General features: G+C 38.1%; 1 protein-coding gene across 5 annotated transcripts in view; it reads left to right on the top strand.

Moving 5' to 3' along the window:
* The window catches only part of Ppp1r12a (protein phosphatase 1 regulatory subunit 12A), a 109,131-nt gene that overhangs the window by 49,555 nt on the left and 45,300 nt on the right, over positions 1–14,276 (top strand). For all 5 annotated transcript variants that reach the window (XM_040754933.1, XM_040754934.1, XM_040754932.1 and 2 more), the window contains exons 3-4: positions 498–616; positions 11,586–11,745. In XM_040754933.1, coding sequence (XP_040610867.1) covers positions 498–616; positions 11,586–11,745 — 279 coding nt within the window. The remainder of the gene's footprint in view (positions 1–497; positions 617–11,585; positions 11,746–14,276) is intronic.

The following is a 14,276-nucleotide window of genomic DNA, read 5'->3' as shown; positions in this document are numbered from 1 at the left end:
CTGAATTCTTTTCCAGTAAAATTATTTCTTATTATTAAATAATAATTATTAAATCCTTTCTTCACTATAGTGAAATTGTATTAGCTGGGAAGGTGAGGCAGAACTCAGGGTTCCAGGCCAGTCATATAGTGAGACTCTGTTTTAGGGAAAAAAGCCCAGCAAAATAAAATCCACCTCTCATAGAACTGATACTGGACATATGAAGCTCAGTTAGAAAACCAGTACAAATGGAAAAAGTGGAAGTCTCGGTAGAGGCAGTCCAAAATGATGCTATGAAAAGCTTGCTAATAAAACTTTACGTTTTTGTTAGTAAAGCAAGTATGTTTGTAGAAAATTTAAAAATTGTAAATTTTACATTTCTGTGATGGTTTTTGTTTAGCAATGTGCAAATTTATTACTTTTTGCCCCTATTGCTGTCCTGACATAAGAACTTCACTCATTAGATGCATAGTGTTTCATTTCAGCAGTATTCCTTTAGCTACCTTTTGATTTTACAGGTTTCTAATTGGTCAAGGAGCACATGTAGGAGCTGTCAACAGTGAAGGAGACACACCTTTAGATATTGCAGAGGAGGAGGCAATGGAAGAGCTCCTTCAAAATGAGGTTAATCGACAAGGTAATGTATAAAGCAACACAAAGAGAACGTGTTTAGAACTGTTTTAGAAAGAATATTATACATGACTTTCCTGATAAAGATATCTGTTGCCATTAAAGGACAATCATATTTGAATAAATTTTAACAATTGTTTTAGTGACTATATGTATAGAATTGTTTTATTTGAAAAAATAAGTAATTCTTCTTTTTCTTTATATTTTAAAAATTGAGTATGTATACGACTTGAGCCATAAAAGTATGTAGAATAGCTTCAGAGTGAAGTAGCAGGCAAAAGGACGTGTAAGATACACGTGCCACCTTGTGAATTTGAACAAAACGGCCATAAATGCCTACTGTCGGGAGCATTTGAGCCGAGCTCTGATTGAGGGTAGCGAGTGACTTATGTGGCTCTGGGAAGGGGCATGCTAGACAGGAAGCAGTGAATGTAAGGGTGAGAAGGTACCTGATGTATTCAAAGCTGCACCAAGGGACAAGCACGATCAGAGTCGCAGAACAAAAAGAAAAATACTACATGAAGTTGAGCAGTCCAGCAGCCCAAGGGTCCTGTGGAGTCTGGCTTTTAATATTAGTAAATTGGGAAGCTATTGGAGGGATCGAGGCAAAGGGCAAATGTGATGTGATGTTTCGAAGTTTTTGGTTGTTAAGCCAGGAATAGATTGAAGGGAAGAGTAGAAGTGTGATATTTAGGAAATAATTGTGATAACCTAGATACAGTGGGCTTAGACATGAGCGGGTGTAATTAAGTGATTAGAAGGGGTGTGTATGTGTGCATGTATGTAGTAATGGGGGGATGAAACAGGGTTTTGCTGTGTATCCTAGACTGACCTTCAACTTACAGCGATCCTCCTGCCTCATCTCCTAAATACTTTGATTGCAAATATTTGTCTGCATCAGAGGATTATGAGTATAGTGTGATAGCTTGGCCAAGAGTAATATTGAGTGATAAGATAAAGGATATGTAAGAAAAGAAGAGTACAAGATCTTTAAATGAGCAATTGAGTGAATTAAGTTTCTATTTGAGATAGGGAGATTGTGAGACATGTATTTTAGAAGATTAGAAGTTCATTTAAACATGCTGAGTTTGTTTTGCCTGTTAGATATCCAAGATGAAAATAGACGGTTAGAGGTACCTCTTTGTGATAGGGAATGGTTGCTAATGGGTAGAGCTGTTTTTAGGCATGACGGGCATTATAGAATTATGTATTGTAGTAACAACTGCACAACACAGTGGATTTTCTAAAAAGACTGAACTCTATACTAGAAATAGAATATAAAGTATCTCTTGAAGGAATTTTCAAAACATATATAATACGATATTGCAATTCTGCTTCTGGAGATATGTCCAAAAGCAAAAGAGACTCCCTAAAGATAAATTTGTACGCTCATGTTTGTGGTAGCATTGTCTGCAGTAACAGAAAGGTAGAAACAGATCAAGTGTCTCCTGATGGAGAAACTGATAGACAAAAGACAGTGCGAAGTTACCATGGGCTTCTATTGTTAAGCTTTAAGAAAGGGCCTTCTCACATACTAGTAAACCTTGAATAGATTGTGTGGACAAAAGGACAAGGACTGTATAATTCCATCTATATGGTGTACCTGGAATAGTCATATTTGTGGAGAAAGTAGAGCCGGTGTGGGCACCTTCCTGTAAAAGTAGTAATTGTGAGGCAGACGCAGAAGGATTTTGAGTTCCAAGCCCATGTGGACTACCTTGGGATAATGGTCTTGAGGAGAAAGAGAAAGATGATGAACAAGATCTGAGAGGAGGATGCTTCAAAAAAGTTGTTTAGTGGATATAGAATTTCAGTGTGGTAAGATGAAGGAAGGAGTTTAGAGTTCATTGTATAGCTGTTAGTATACTTCACTTATAGAGTACATGTTAAAAATGGTTACGGTGGCCTGTGTAGGTGTATGGTTAAGACCTGCAGCTTGCTGTTCTACGTAGCAACATGAGAACAGGATCTCACCCACAAATCACTAGTCCTGCAAAATAATATATTTTCAAGTTCACATCAAATTCATAACCTTCCTTAAGTTGAAAAGACATGCCACACTGTTTTAAGATGCAGTCTATGTATATAAGAAAACTGTAAGATAATGGAAATTTCCAACAATGTTCAGGTAACTTTTCTTATGTTTGAACTTATACATTATAAATGATGAAAGCATATTAACTATCATGTCTTCCAGGGTGTTGCCTATGTGCTTCGGTAGTGATACACATGTTATACCATAAACTTATTTAATTTCTCTATTGCAGAGGCTCCAGACCTTTTTAAGAATTATGAATAGGTTGACAATTTTAACTTTTTTTCATACAACTAAATAGAAATGTTTCAGTATATGTATTTTGAAAGGAAGGTCAGAGGTATCTGTAGCATGGTCACATATCAGTTATGGAGAAGGAGAGAAACTAGATAGAATCCATGCTGTGTGATTTCACAAAATTCTCAAAAGTACAAGCTAAGCTGCAGGTGAGGTGGTCTAGTACTGGATGAGATCAACTGGCAAGAGGGAAAATTATAGTGATCAGGAAGAAGTTTGTTTTAGCTTGATTGTGGGAATGATCCCATAAATATGTGTATCTGTTCAACCTTTCCCAACTGTATACAAAATGTCTGCCTTGTGCCAGTTATACTGGAATTAAGAAACAATTTTACACCAAAAAGGAAATAGAAGTGTAGTCAGTGATAGAGTGTTCACTTAGTATATCAAACATTCTGGGCTCAGTTCTCACTGCTGCAGATTAGAAAACAAGCAAAAGAATCAGATGACAACTTTGATGTGTAATTTGCCGAAACATTTACTTTTTTAATTTAAAATGTGTATTTATAAAATTATACTGCATATGGTTTCCACACTTATACTGTGCTCATACAGGTATTATCAAACTGTCATAATTGAGGAAAGATATGGGGTCTTGTTTTAAAGAGTTGACATGTGCTAAACTATGGTTTATTGGGAAGTAAAAAATACAGATTATAAAGGAAAAGAAACTAAGTAAAACTCTGGAAAATGGAATCTTCTTGTTCTTTACAATTAGAGAAATCATGTGACTACTAGTTTGTTGAGAATAATCATCAAAACTGAGGGTATATATTATAATTAAAACACAAAGCAATGGTTTTTTTGTTTTGTTTTTGTTTTTTCTGTTTTTTTTGAGACAGGGTTTCTCTGTGGCTTTGGAGGCTGTCCTGGAACTCACTTGGTAGTCCAGGCTGGTCTCGAACTCACAGAGATCCGCCTGCCTCTGCCTCCCGAGTGCTGGATTTCCATACATATTGTTTTTATTTTTCCACACACTTACACTCTTCTGCTATTCTATTACCCTCCCCATATTCCTTCCTTAAAATGCCTCATGGCCCGTACCTGTACATATTACATATATAAGAATTAGGCCAGAATCCACACATGTGAGAGAGCATATGGTATGTGCTATTCTGAATCTAGGGTACCTCAAAGCTTAATATAATTTCCAGATCTGCCTCTTTCCCTGTAAATTTCACGTCACTGTTCAGTACAGCTAAATAAAATTCATTGTGTATATATACCACATTTTCCTTCTCTGTTCATCTGTTGAAGGGCATGTGGGCTTATTCCATGTCCAAGGAAATAATTTAAAAAGCTGAAGTGGAACTAGAGGAGTACAAAAGGCAGCCAGAGCCCAGGAGAAATAGCACACATTAGAAAGCAGTTCTAAAACAGGAACACACAGAACAGCTGTAGTACCCTGCTCTGGGGAATGTCTTCCCCAGGGGTTTCTTAGAGCTGAGGAACATGACAGAAGAGATGCATAATAAATAACCTTTCTCTTATTGGTTTGCTTTTTTGAGATAAGGACCTGGACCTGTGGCCCAGGTTGCCTCAGGCTCACAATCCTGCCTCTGACTCCTGAGTGCTGGTATTACACATGTGTGCTGCTGCATGTAGTTAAGAAAAATGTATCGTCCATTTTGCAAGGATGAGTATTCAGATGGAAAGCTGTAATTTTCTGCCAACAGTGATAAGTGTTTTGTGCTGCTGTTTGTTTAACATTAGCAGTTATAATGGACAATAGGTATAGGTACAAATGGGCTTGGTAGTACAGGCCTATACTGCCAGGACCCAGGAAGACACAGCAGAAGGAACCTAGAACATGAATTCCAGACCAACCTGGGTTCTACCCTGTCTGAAAGTTAAAACATCAAAAAGAAGAAAGAAGTTAGTTGCTAGTATAGCTGAGAGCAAAGCCAATTTTAATTGTGATGATACATTCAGTGTTGATTAATATACTAACAAATGTTCAAAGTGGTAGATATAGCAGCAACAGAAGAATTAGATAATCTTTTTTTTCTCAGTGATTTCAGTCTAGGAAAAATAGCAAACATTTGAGCATCACAATCTTTCGTGGGTGTGTGCACATGAGTGAGTGTGTGTGTGTGTGTGTGTGTGTGTGAGTGAGTGTGTTATAAGACAACATGTTCTAAGTGACCAGGAAACATTCCAGAGGGGTGCCATTTGGAGGCAGTTTGCTTGGACAGATGGGATATGTACAAAGTAAAGGCATTGATCTGTAGTTTATGTAGAGCATTGATGACTACTGGAATATAAACAGTAAGTCAGGATGTAATTAGTCAAAGGTGAGTCTTGAAAAGATAGGCTGAAGCCAGATGGCAAAGGATGTTTATTTTGGAGGCATTAGAGAGATGTGAAGCTCCCTCTGTAGGAAGTTCATTTGGTTGGATTACGTTTTTATAATAAAATGGATGATCATTTGGAGGATGAAACAATGTAGGACACGAGGAAACATGTATTCCTTTAAGAAGGCATTCTTGAAGTTTAATTCTTAAATTAGTCTGAGTGAAAATGATAGGAGCCATAGTTATTTGAGATGGAACAGGGAGGGACTTTGTTTAGGAACTGTTGAGATAAAGTGACAACAGTTTGAAAATTGAATATAGAGTTGAAGGTTAATTAAAGCAACTCTCTGAAGTCTGCAGTCAAAGAAGTGATGATTACATAAAGTCACAGAGGAAAACGGGACACGGCAGAAGCTGATCCTGGCACTATTATCAGTTTACTTTGGAGCATCCTAGGTTGAAGTATGCTCCATGAAATCTAGATGACACTGTTTGGTGCACTGGTGGAACTGATGGAGATGTCAAGGTGAGAAATCCAGTCCAGAGCTATAGATAGATGGGGCATTCTGGGAGTAGGTAGATAAGATGACAGGAGAAAGGAAAAGGAAACTAACAGTGGTAGTACAAAGCCTCTGAAGTCTGTTGGTGCAGAAATTGATTGTAGTACTTCATGCATATTTTTTCATTTCATCATCAGCTCTTCTGTGGTGTTTATGTGGTATTTATTTATAGCTACTATTAACCCCATTTTACAGATGAGGAACTGAAGCTTGGTTGCTGACCAGGGTCATGCAGAAAGAAATAATAATACTGTAGTTCTGTTCCAGAGTGTGACAAGATAGGTTGAATTTGGGGCTTGAGAGATGGCTCAGCAGGTTAAAAGCAATTGCCATTCATCTAGAGACCCGAGTTCTGTTCTTAAAACCTACGTCAGGCAGCCCTGAACTATCTGTAACCCCAACAACTTCCCAGAGAACCCCCACACATAGCATACACTTCACAGAGGCATGTATAAAAATAGACCTTTTTAAAAGATACACTGAGTTTACATCCAGTCACTGTAACAGTCTGTATTACTGAGCGTGTCTTAGAAAGAACTTTCTAGTGTTCACTTTATTCACATAATGGCAAGATATGTTTATAAAATAGTTTAATTTTAAAGAAACAACTATAGGGGAAGCTCAAGTTTTAATAATTTCAAGTAGAACACTTTAAACATATCTCTAGCTGAGATAAAATTTCTTGAATTATCCCTCTCTGTCTCCAGTCTCTTGTGCTATATCTCAAGCTAACCTCAAATTCCAGCACTTTTCTCCTTCAGACTCTTGGGGACTGAAATTGCAGACGTACACCACCATACTGTATCACGGTATCAGAACGCTTAGATACACAAAACGTAAAGATAATAAATGTGTGAGCGTGCACATGATGCAGATGCACTTCCACGTGATCACAAATGTAGAGGCAGAGTACAACCTCAGGTGTTGTATCTCAGGCGCTGTCAACCAGGATCTTTTAAGGCAGGCTCTTTGGCCTGAACTCACCACGCAGATTAACGTTGTTAAATGAGTCCTTAACTTTTTCTTTGGCCCATGCCAACCTGTAACTCACTTAGTATGAAGCCCAATCCGGCCTTAAATTGTAGATGCTCCTGTCTCAGCCGTTTGCCTTAAATAGTTATGCCTAAGTAAATTGCCTATGCCTTTGAAATTAGTAATGATGGAACAAAAGCTAAAAGAATTTTTGCTTCATATTTCATGTGATTTTTGTTCTTTGTTGTTGTTTTTTTTCAGCTAAGGTTCCAGATCAGGTTTTTTGTTTGTTTTAGACATAGTTTCTCTGTGTAGCCCTGGCTGTCTTGGAACTCATTCCATTGACCAGGCTGGTCTCGAACTCAGAGATTGAAAGCCTCTGCCTTCCAAGTGCTAGGCACAGGTAAGTTTTTTAGTGTTAGCTAATCAAATTCTTATTTTATTATGCTGAGAGATTTGGCTGCCTTGTTTTGTAACTTTCTGTGACAGTTGTTAATCTAATCACCTTAATATATCCTACTTAGTTTTATCTCCTATTTGCATTGTTTAAAAGTGTTAGAACTATAGCAAATGAGTGAAGGACCTGTTAAATAGATAAGAATATTCTATTTCTCTTAAAAGATAAGGCAATAAAAGAAAAGCAGAACCAGAGTTTTAGAGCTGCTGCTAATTGCTAACATCTTTGTGTTTATTCCTGATCTAAAATTGTGTGTGTGTGTGTATGTTTTCTTCAAAATAACCCTGTGAGGTAGGTACTACCAATACCTTATGTCATGAATGAATAATCTGAAGTAGAGCATGTATTATCTTCCTGTGGTAATACAGCTAGTGAGTACCAAGTCAAAGGTTCAACTCAGCCAGTCTGGGTCCAGTCTGATTCTTTTTTTGGTTTTTACGAGACAGGGTTTCTCTGTATGGTTTTGGAGGCTGTCGGTCCAGCCCGGCCTCGAACTCACAGAGATCCGCCTGCCTCTGCCTCCTGAGTGCTGGGATTAAAGGCGTGCGCCACCACCGCCCGGCTCAGTCTGAATCTTAACCTGTCATGCTAACAGCCACTAGCTGGTTTATCAAAGCTCTGAAATTTTAAAACAGGCCTATAACATAAATTACATGAATTATTGATAGTTTTGTTTCGTTTTAGATTTTTGATGAATTAACCATTAGTTGCATTAAAAAATTTTAATAACAAAGGAAGATAGGTCTGGCTCAGTGGTTAAGAGCAGTGCTTGCTCTTCCCAGGTCCTGGGTTCAGTTCCTAGTACCCCCATGAGGCCTCATAAATATCTGTAACTCCAGTTCTAAAGGATCCAACCCCCTCTTCTGACCTCCATGGGCACCCATCACACATGTGGTACACATATGTTTGTGCGGGTAAAACACCCATGCACATAAAACAGAGGAGGGATTTTTCTCTTCTGTCTTTCCTTAAGCTGGTTTTTCTTCCTTTCTTTCTTTGATTGTTTCTGCTTTTGTTTAAGTTTATTTTTTAAATTTCATTTTGCATTTCAACTACAGTTATCCCTTCCATCCCTCCAGCCTCCCCTCACCTTCCCCAAGCTTACTCCTCATCTTCTCCTCCTACAGGATAAGGACTCCCATGGGAGCTGTCAACAAAGCCTGGCCCATTAAATTGAGGCAGGCCAAGCCCCTCTCACCTGTCTTAAGGCTGAGCATGGCATCCCACCCTAGGAAATGGGCTCCAACGAGCATGCTTCCTTCACAACATACCTTAATCTTGGATTGTTTTGGCAAGATTTGAAGGCAGAAGGGATGTTAAGTGAGAGACATTTTTTTCCCAAGGTGATACAACACACACTTTTCTATTTACTCCCAAAAGGGAGCCCCTGACTGAAGTAAAAACTGTGCCAATGAACCAGCTTAGAGAGCCAGTGAGCTTTTATTGGCATTTCTACCAGGAGTGTGGTGAGAGCCTGCTTATAGGAGCAGGGATAATTCGAGTACAGCTGTGTTACTGAGACGCCTGTCCTAACGAGAGTGACAGTGAACTAAAGCTCTGTCCTTGGAGCTGTCTGCCCAATTTACAGGCATCTCTATTTGTCTGGACTTTCCTTTCCCACCTGCTCGGTCTCCTCCCTATCAGTTGTTTACTTCTGTAATGCTGGGAAGAGACTTTTGAGACTCTTACAAGTTTCTGCTTACTCAGATAGATGACATTTTGTTTACCTCCTGAGTCTCCTGGGCCTCCTGGAAAAATGCCTCAATTCCGAGGAGATTGCTGCACAACAAGGAAGTTATTGCTTTGTAATTGGATAAAATAGGTAAACACCAAAGTAAGCTTCTGAATGTTTTAACATGATGAAAGAAAACGTTCTAAAAAGAGCTGTATCCTGGGAAGTGGTAATTTGACAAGCAAGTGAAATGAGGATATGATCTGTGTAGGAGATAATTGCTTAAGCAGCCTGATGCACTTGGGGCCCTAGGTAAAGATGTAGATTGTTCACAGTGACTGAAGGTAGAAGAGGAAGACTAGAGATGAAGTTGAAAATGCAAGTCATCTAAAACCTTGTCTGCTCCCTGAAAGACAATCAACTCTGTCTCATAAGAAATGTTCCGCCATTGACAAATGTCAGAGAGATGAAATGGCCAAATTTGGACTATTCATGTCTGGCAGTGGTAGGAGTGTTACACTGGAAGGAAGGAATGAGTTAATGATCAAAGTACAGTGTAACTAGTGATAGAAATTGTCAGGAGAGTCTAGGAGATTGCACCTCAGAGTCTGTTAACTAACTAAATGGAGAATAGGGGTATGATAAAGGGACAGTGACTGCTGAATTCTGGGTAAATGCAGATACCTAGTATAAAAATGTAAGACAGGCAACAACAGATTAGTTTCCGGGGAAGTTGCTTAGCTTTTACTACTGAGTTTGAGATACACATGGCAGTGTTCCACTGTGGTTTCGTTTTTGTTTTTGTTTTTTAGTTTTTCTGCTCCTCTCGTTGTTACCCAGCTGAACTTACTATCTCTAACTAGGTTTGTGTGAGGAAGGACAACTGTACATATGAAATGAACTTCAAAAATGATTGATGGAAATTGGAAAGTTTCACTACGTTTAAAAGTAAAACCTACATATTTCCTTTGGCACTGCCATCAAATAAAATCATTTGTTTTTTAATATATTTTACGTGTGTGTGTGTGTGTGTGTGTAGAGAGAGAGAGAGAGAGAGAGAGAGAGAGAGAGAGAGAGACATCCTTTTCTTCTATATCCAAATTAATGCCTGTGATCAAACTAACAGCAGATTCTGTTGCTACATCATGAAGCATCCAGAATGAACCACCTCACTCACTGCCTTTGCTGCTACCCCCATGCTAGCTGAATCACTGTACTAGCCTCCACACTGACACAGCTATTTCATGTCTTCATGTTTCAGCATAAGTGATACTTCCAAATTAAGATGGATTGGGCCCCACGGGTCATTGTCCACTGTAGAAAGCCTGGCATCCTTCTATAGAGAAAACATTCTATGTAGATTCCCATCTGGGAGCCAACTGGCACTTCATTCCATTCCACCTTTTCCAAACCTTGGTGTGGCGTCACTTGATTTACTTCTTGCTTTGGTGTCATTTTAATTAAAGGCTGTTATTTACCAGCGTGTAGAGTAGCTCCTCATTATTCTCAGTCATTTTCGTCCTGCATTATTTTTCTTCACAGATGTACCATTTTCTGGTACTTTATTTCTTATAAGTAAAGGCAGCTTCACTTCTCATACAGTACCTGGCTCATAGTAGGCACTTATTACATACCTGGTTGGAAAGATGGAGGGAAGGAAGGGAGGAAGGTTCGTTTATGTATTCCTTTAGAAACTATTGCCTTACCTCTAAACTTATTTCCTGTATTCTTCCAGGTGATGGCATTATAAAATAAGAGAATATCTTTACTTTTGATAAGCTCAGTCTTCTAGAGTACAGTGCATATTTATTTTTTATAAATAGATTGTCATGCATGTCATTTATTAATTAACCATTAATTGAAGCCATAAGACAATATAAAATCATTTAGGAATTTCATCATTATTGTTACTAATTTAATTTTTTACTAATTTGACGATTGGAATGAGAAAATCTTTCTCATTTTTATATTTATCCTGCTTTTAGCCCTTTTTAGCCAAGTTCAGTTCTTAGAATACTTCAAATGAAAGACTTTCTCTGTAGCTTAGACAGTACTGATGGTGTGGAGAATCTGCTGTGCTGAAAAACAAGAGGTGGTTAGAGAGAACAGGAAGACGTTTAGGGCTTGATGCATTCACGCTCCTGCACATGGCAGGGCTTGGTTCGCGTGACTTGTGTTTCAGGAGATCTGTATACATGTGTGTGCATGAGAATTATTCATACCTAATTGTTCAAAACTATTTTATTCTGAACAAAAAATGCTGTACTGTGGTAAACGCTTGAATTTAAAAAAACAGAAGCAGTCAGAAAAGATGAAGTAATTACCAAATTGGATGTGGTGACACAGCCTTTATCCTGGAACTTAGTCTCTGTAAGTCAAGGCCAGCCTGGTCTACAAAGCTAGTTACAGACTTGCAAGGGTAGACTATCAGACCCTGTCTAAGAGAGCAAAACATAGCCAGAATAATATTGTGGGGCAAAAGATAAATAATTGGCTGAAAAGGCTAATAAAATATCTATTTATTTCACATTCCTTTATTAAATAATCAGCAGCCATTTTCCAAAACCATGGTTTGTTAGTTTTCATTTAAGCATTAATTTTTAAAATCTTATTTCACTCCATAGAAATGGGAAGACTATTCTTCAGTAAGAAAAGTGAAAATAATGTATGTATGCTTTTTCCCCAAAAGGCGTTGACATAGAAGCAGCTCGAAAGGAAGAAGAGCGGATAATGCTTAGAGATGCGAGGCAGTGGTTAAATAGTGGTCACATCAGTGATGTCCGGCATGCGAAATCTGGAGGCACTGCGCTCCATGTGGCAGCTGCCAAAGGCTATACGGAAGTTTTGAAGTATGTACTACTTTTTACAGTTTCTGTACTTCATTTGTCTTTATTTTGTTACTCATTTTCTTAAAGTATGTGTAAATATTATTTTGAAGCACACCATTTAAATATTTGTTCTCAGGAGGAAAAAAGATGACCTTGAATAGAATTGTTTTTGTTTCTAAAGTTCTTTCTCAAATTTTCAATATTTCTGTTTTCTGAGTACTTTTGTTTGTTTCAGTTATAGTTTTCTCATAAAATGAATTTAAGTGTCAACCAACCATTATATGTTATATGTCAGGCTGATAAGTTACTAGTCATTGGAGATTCCCGTATTGACTAGGTGCTGACAATAAAAGCAACATGTAAATAATTTTCTTTTGACTGTAGAAACAGAATTCAGTTTGCTAACACTATAATATTAAATATTAATCCATAAACATCAGTGACTATATAAGATAGTATGCTGATCAGCTAATTTCATTGCAGCAGAGTTTCTTATGTTAGTGTGCGTGCGTGCGTGCGTGTGTGTGTGTCTGTATGTCTGCCTGCCTGCCTGCCTGCTTGTCTGACTTCCTCTTAATAAAAACAATAAAAGAGCCCTTTTCCCAGATTTCCTGACAATTTTAGTGTTACCTACAGTAATGTAGGTTTTCTTGTCCTTGCCTGTTTCTTTTTTCCTTTTTCTTTTTTTGTTTTTTTGAAACAGGGTTTCTCTGTATTGTTTTGGAGGCTGTCCTAGCACTTGCTCTGTAGACCAGGGCTGGCCTTGAACTTATAGAGATCCACCAGCCTCTGTTTTCCAAGTGCTAGGATAAAGGGTGTGTGCCATCACTGCCTAGCTTTACCCTTTTCTTTCTAATCTAAAAATTTTCTATATTTTTCCAACTCCATTAATAAATGATATGAATGTAGTGAGTTACCAATCAGACAATAATTGTTTACCTCAGCAGTTCTCCCTATGGGAATTTTTTGTACAGATAGTCTCACACACTTAAGATGTGTATTGGGCTGGAGACTTAGCTCAGGGGTTAAGAGCACTGGCTGTTCTTCCAGAGGACCCTGGTTCAATTCTCAGCACCCACATAGCAGCTCACAACTGTCTGTAACTCCAGTTCCAGGAGATCTGACACCTTCACACCAATGCACATAAAATAAAGTTAAGTAAATATTTTTAAAAAAAGAAAGAAAGAAAGAAAGGTGTGTGTTGCCAGTGTAATTTGTAGTAAGAGTAGAATAATGCTTAGTAAGTCATTGTACATAGTTTCCATGGAGGACTCTGTAGCAATTAAAACAGAAGTGAGAAGTTTTCCCTTATAGTATAGAAAGAATGCTAGGGTTATTATGAAATGTCAAAATCAAGTGAAGAAATAAGTATTACATTAAAAATTAGATTTGTAGGTGAAATGTCTCCTTATGGAATTGTTAAAATCTTTATTATTGTTAAAGCTTAGTAAAGTAAAACTAATTATCAGTGTTCAGCTTGGAAAAATATCCTCCCTTTATATTCTTCTGGGTATGTATTTGTGTATGTGCTGTGGTTTGTAGTGTGTGTTTGTGTGTGTGCTGTGGTTTGTAGCGTGTGTTTGTGTGTGTGCTGTGGTTTGTAGTGTGTGTTTGTGTGTGTGCTGTGGTTTGTAGCGTGTATTTGTGTGTGTGCTGTGGTTTGTAGCGTGTGTTTGTGTGTGTGCTGTGGTTTGTAGCGTGTGTTTGTGTGTGTGCTGTGGTTTGTAGTGTGTGTTTGTGTGTGTGCTGTGGTTTGTAGCGTGTGTTTGTGTGTGTGCTGTGGTTTGTAGTGTGTATTTGTGTGTGTGCTGTGGTTTGTAGTGTGTGTTTGTGTATGTGCTGTGGTTTGTAGTGTGTGTTTGTGTGTGTGCTGTGGTTTGTAGCGTGTGTGTGTGCTGTGGTTTGTACTGTGTGTGTGTGCTGTGGTTTGTAGTGGGGGGTAGGTTTGGGTGAGTGTGGGGAATATGTTTGGTGCTCAGGTAAAGAAGTAAAATGAGTGATAAAAAGCAGAAATCTATTCCACATGAAGCATTCTTCTTTCTCTCAGTGCCAGCATGCACAGCTCCGTTCAGTTTGGCTTTGATGCCTTTCCTCCTCTACCGCCATGCAGCTCCACAGAACCTGTCTGTGGGACTGGTTTTCCTCTTCTCGTTTTGCTGTCCAGAGAAGCTCTTTTGAGTATAGGTGCTTTTCTTTGTCTTTATTCCTCTTTTAATTTTTTATTTGTTTTCTTTTTTTCCCCTAAGTGTCCTCATAGGACCTGACATATTTAGACAACTATGTTTGTTGAAGATGTATTTTCCTGCTTAAGTCTTCCCTCTACACTCACTCCCAAATATTTATAATTTTCTGGTGCTCAAGAGATTAATGTTGTTAAAGTTCTTATTTCCTAGTAAGGGTATGTTTTTATTATCTGATAGTCTAGTGTTATTTTCCCCTCTATTAATATAAATTCTGATCATACATATAGTAATAGAGATCTGTTTACATCTGTTACCCTGTTCTTTAGATCATTGTTTTTAAATACCGGTCTGCCGACAAGTGGCAGACAG

Source organism: Mesocricetus auratus, unplaced genomic scaffold (assembly GCF_017639785.1).
Source record: "Mesocricetus auratus isolate SY011 unplaced genomic scaffold, BCM_Maur_2.0 Super-Scaffold_100011, whole genome shotgun sequence".
In the NCBI taxonomy this organism is placed as follows: domain Eukaryota; kingdom Metazoa; phylum Chordata; class Mammalia; order Rodentia; family Cricetidae; genus Mesocricetus; species Mesocricetus auratus.
This window is presented reverse-complemented; position numbering and strand designations above follow the sequence as displayed.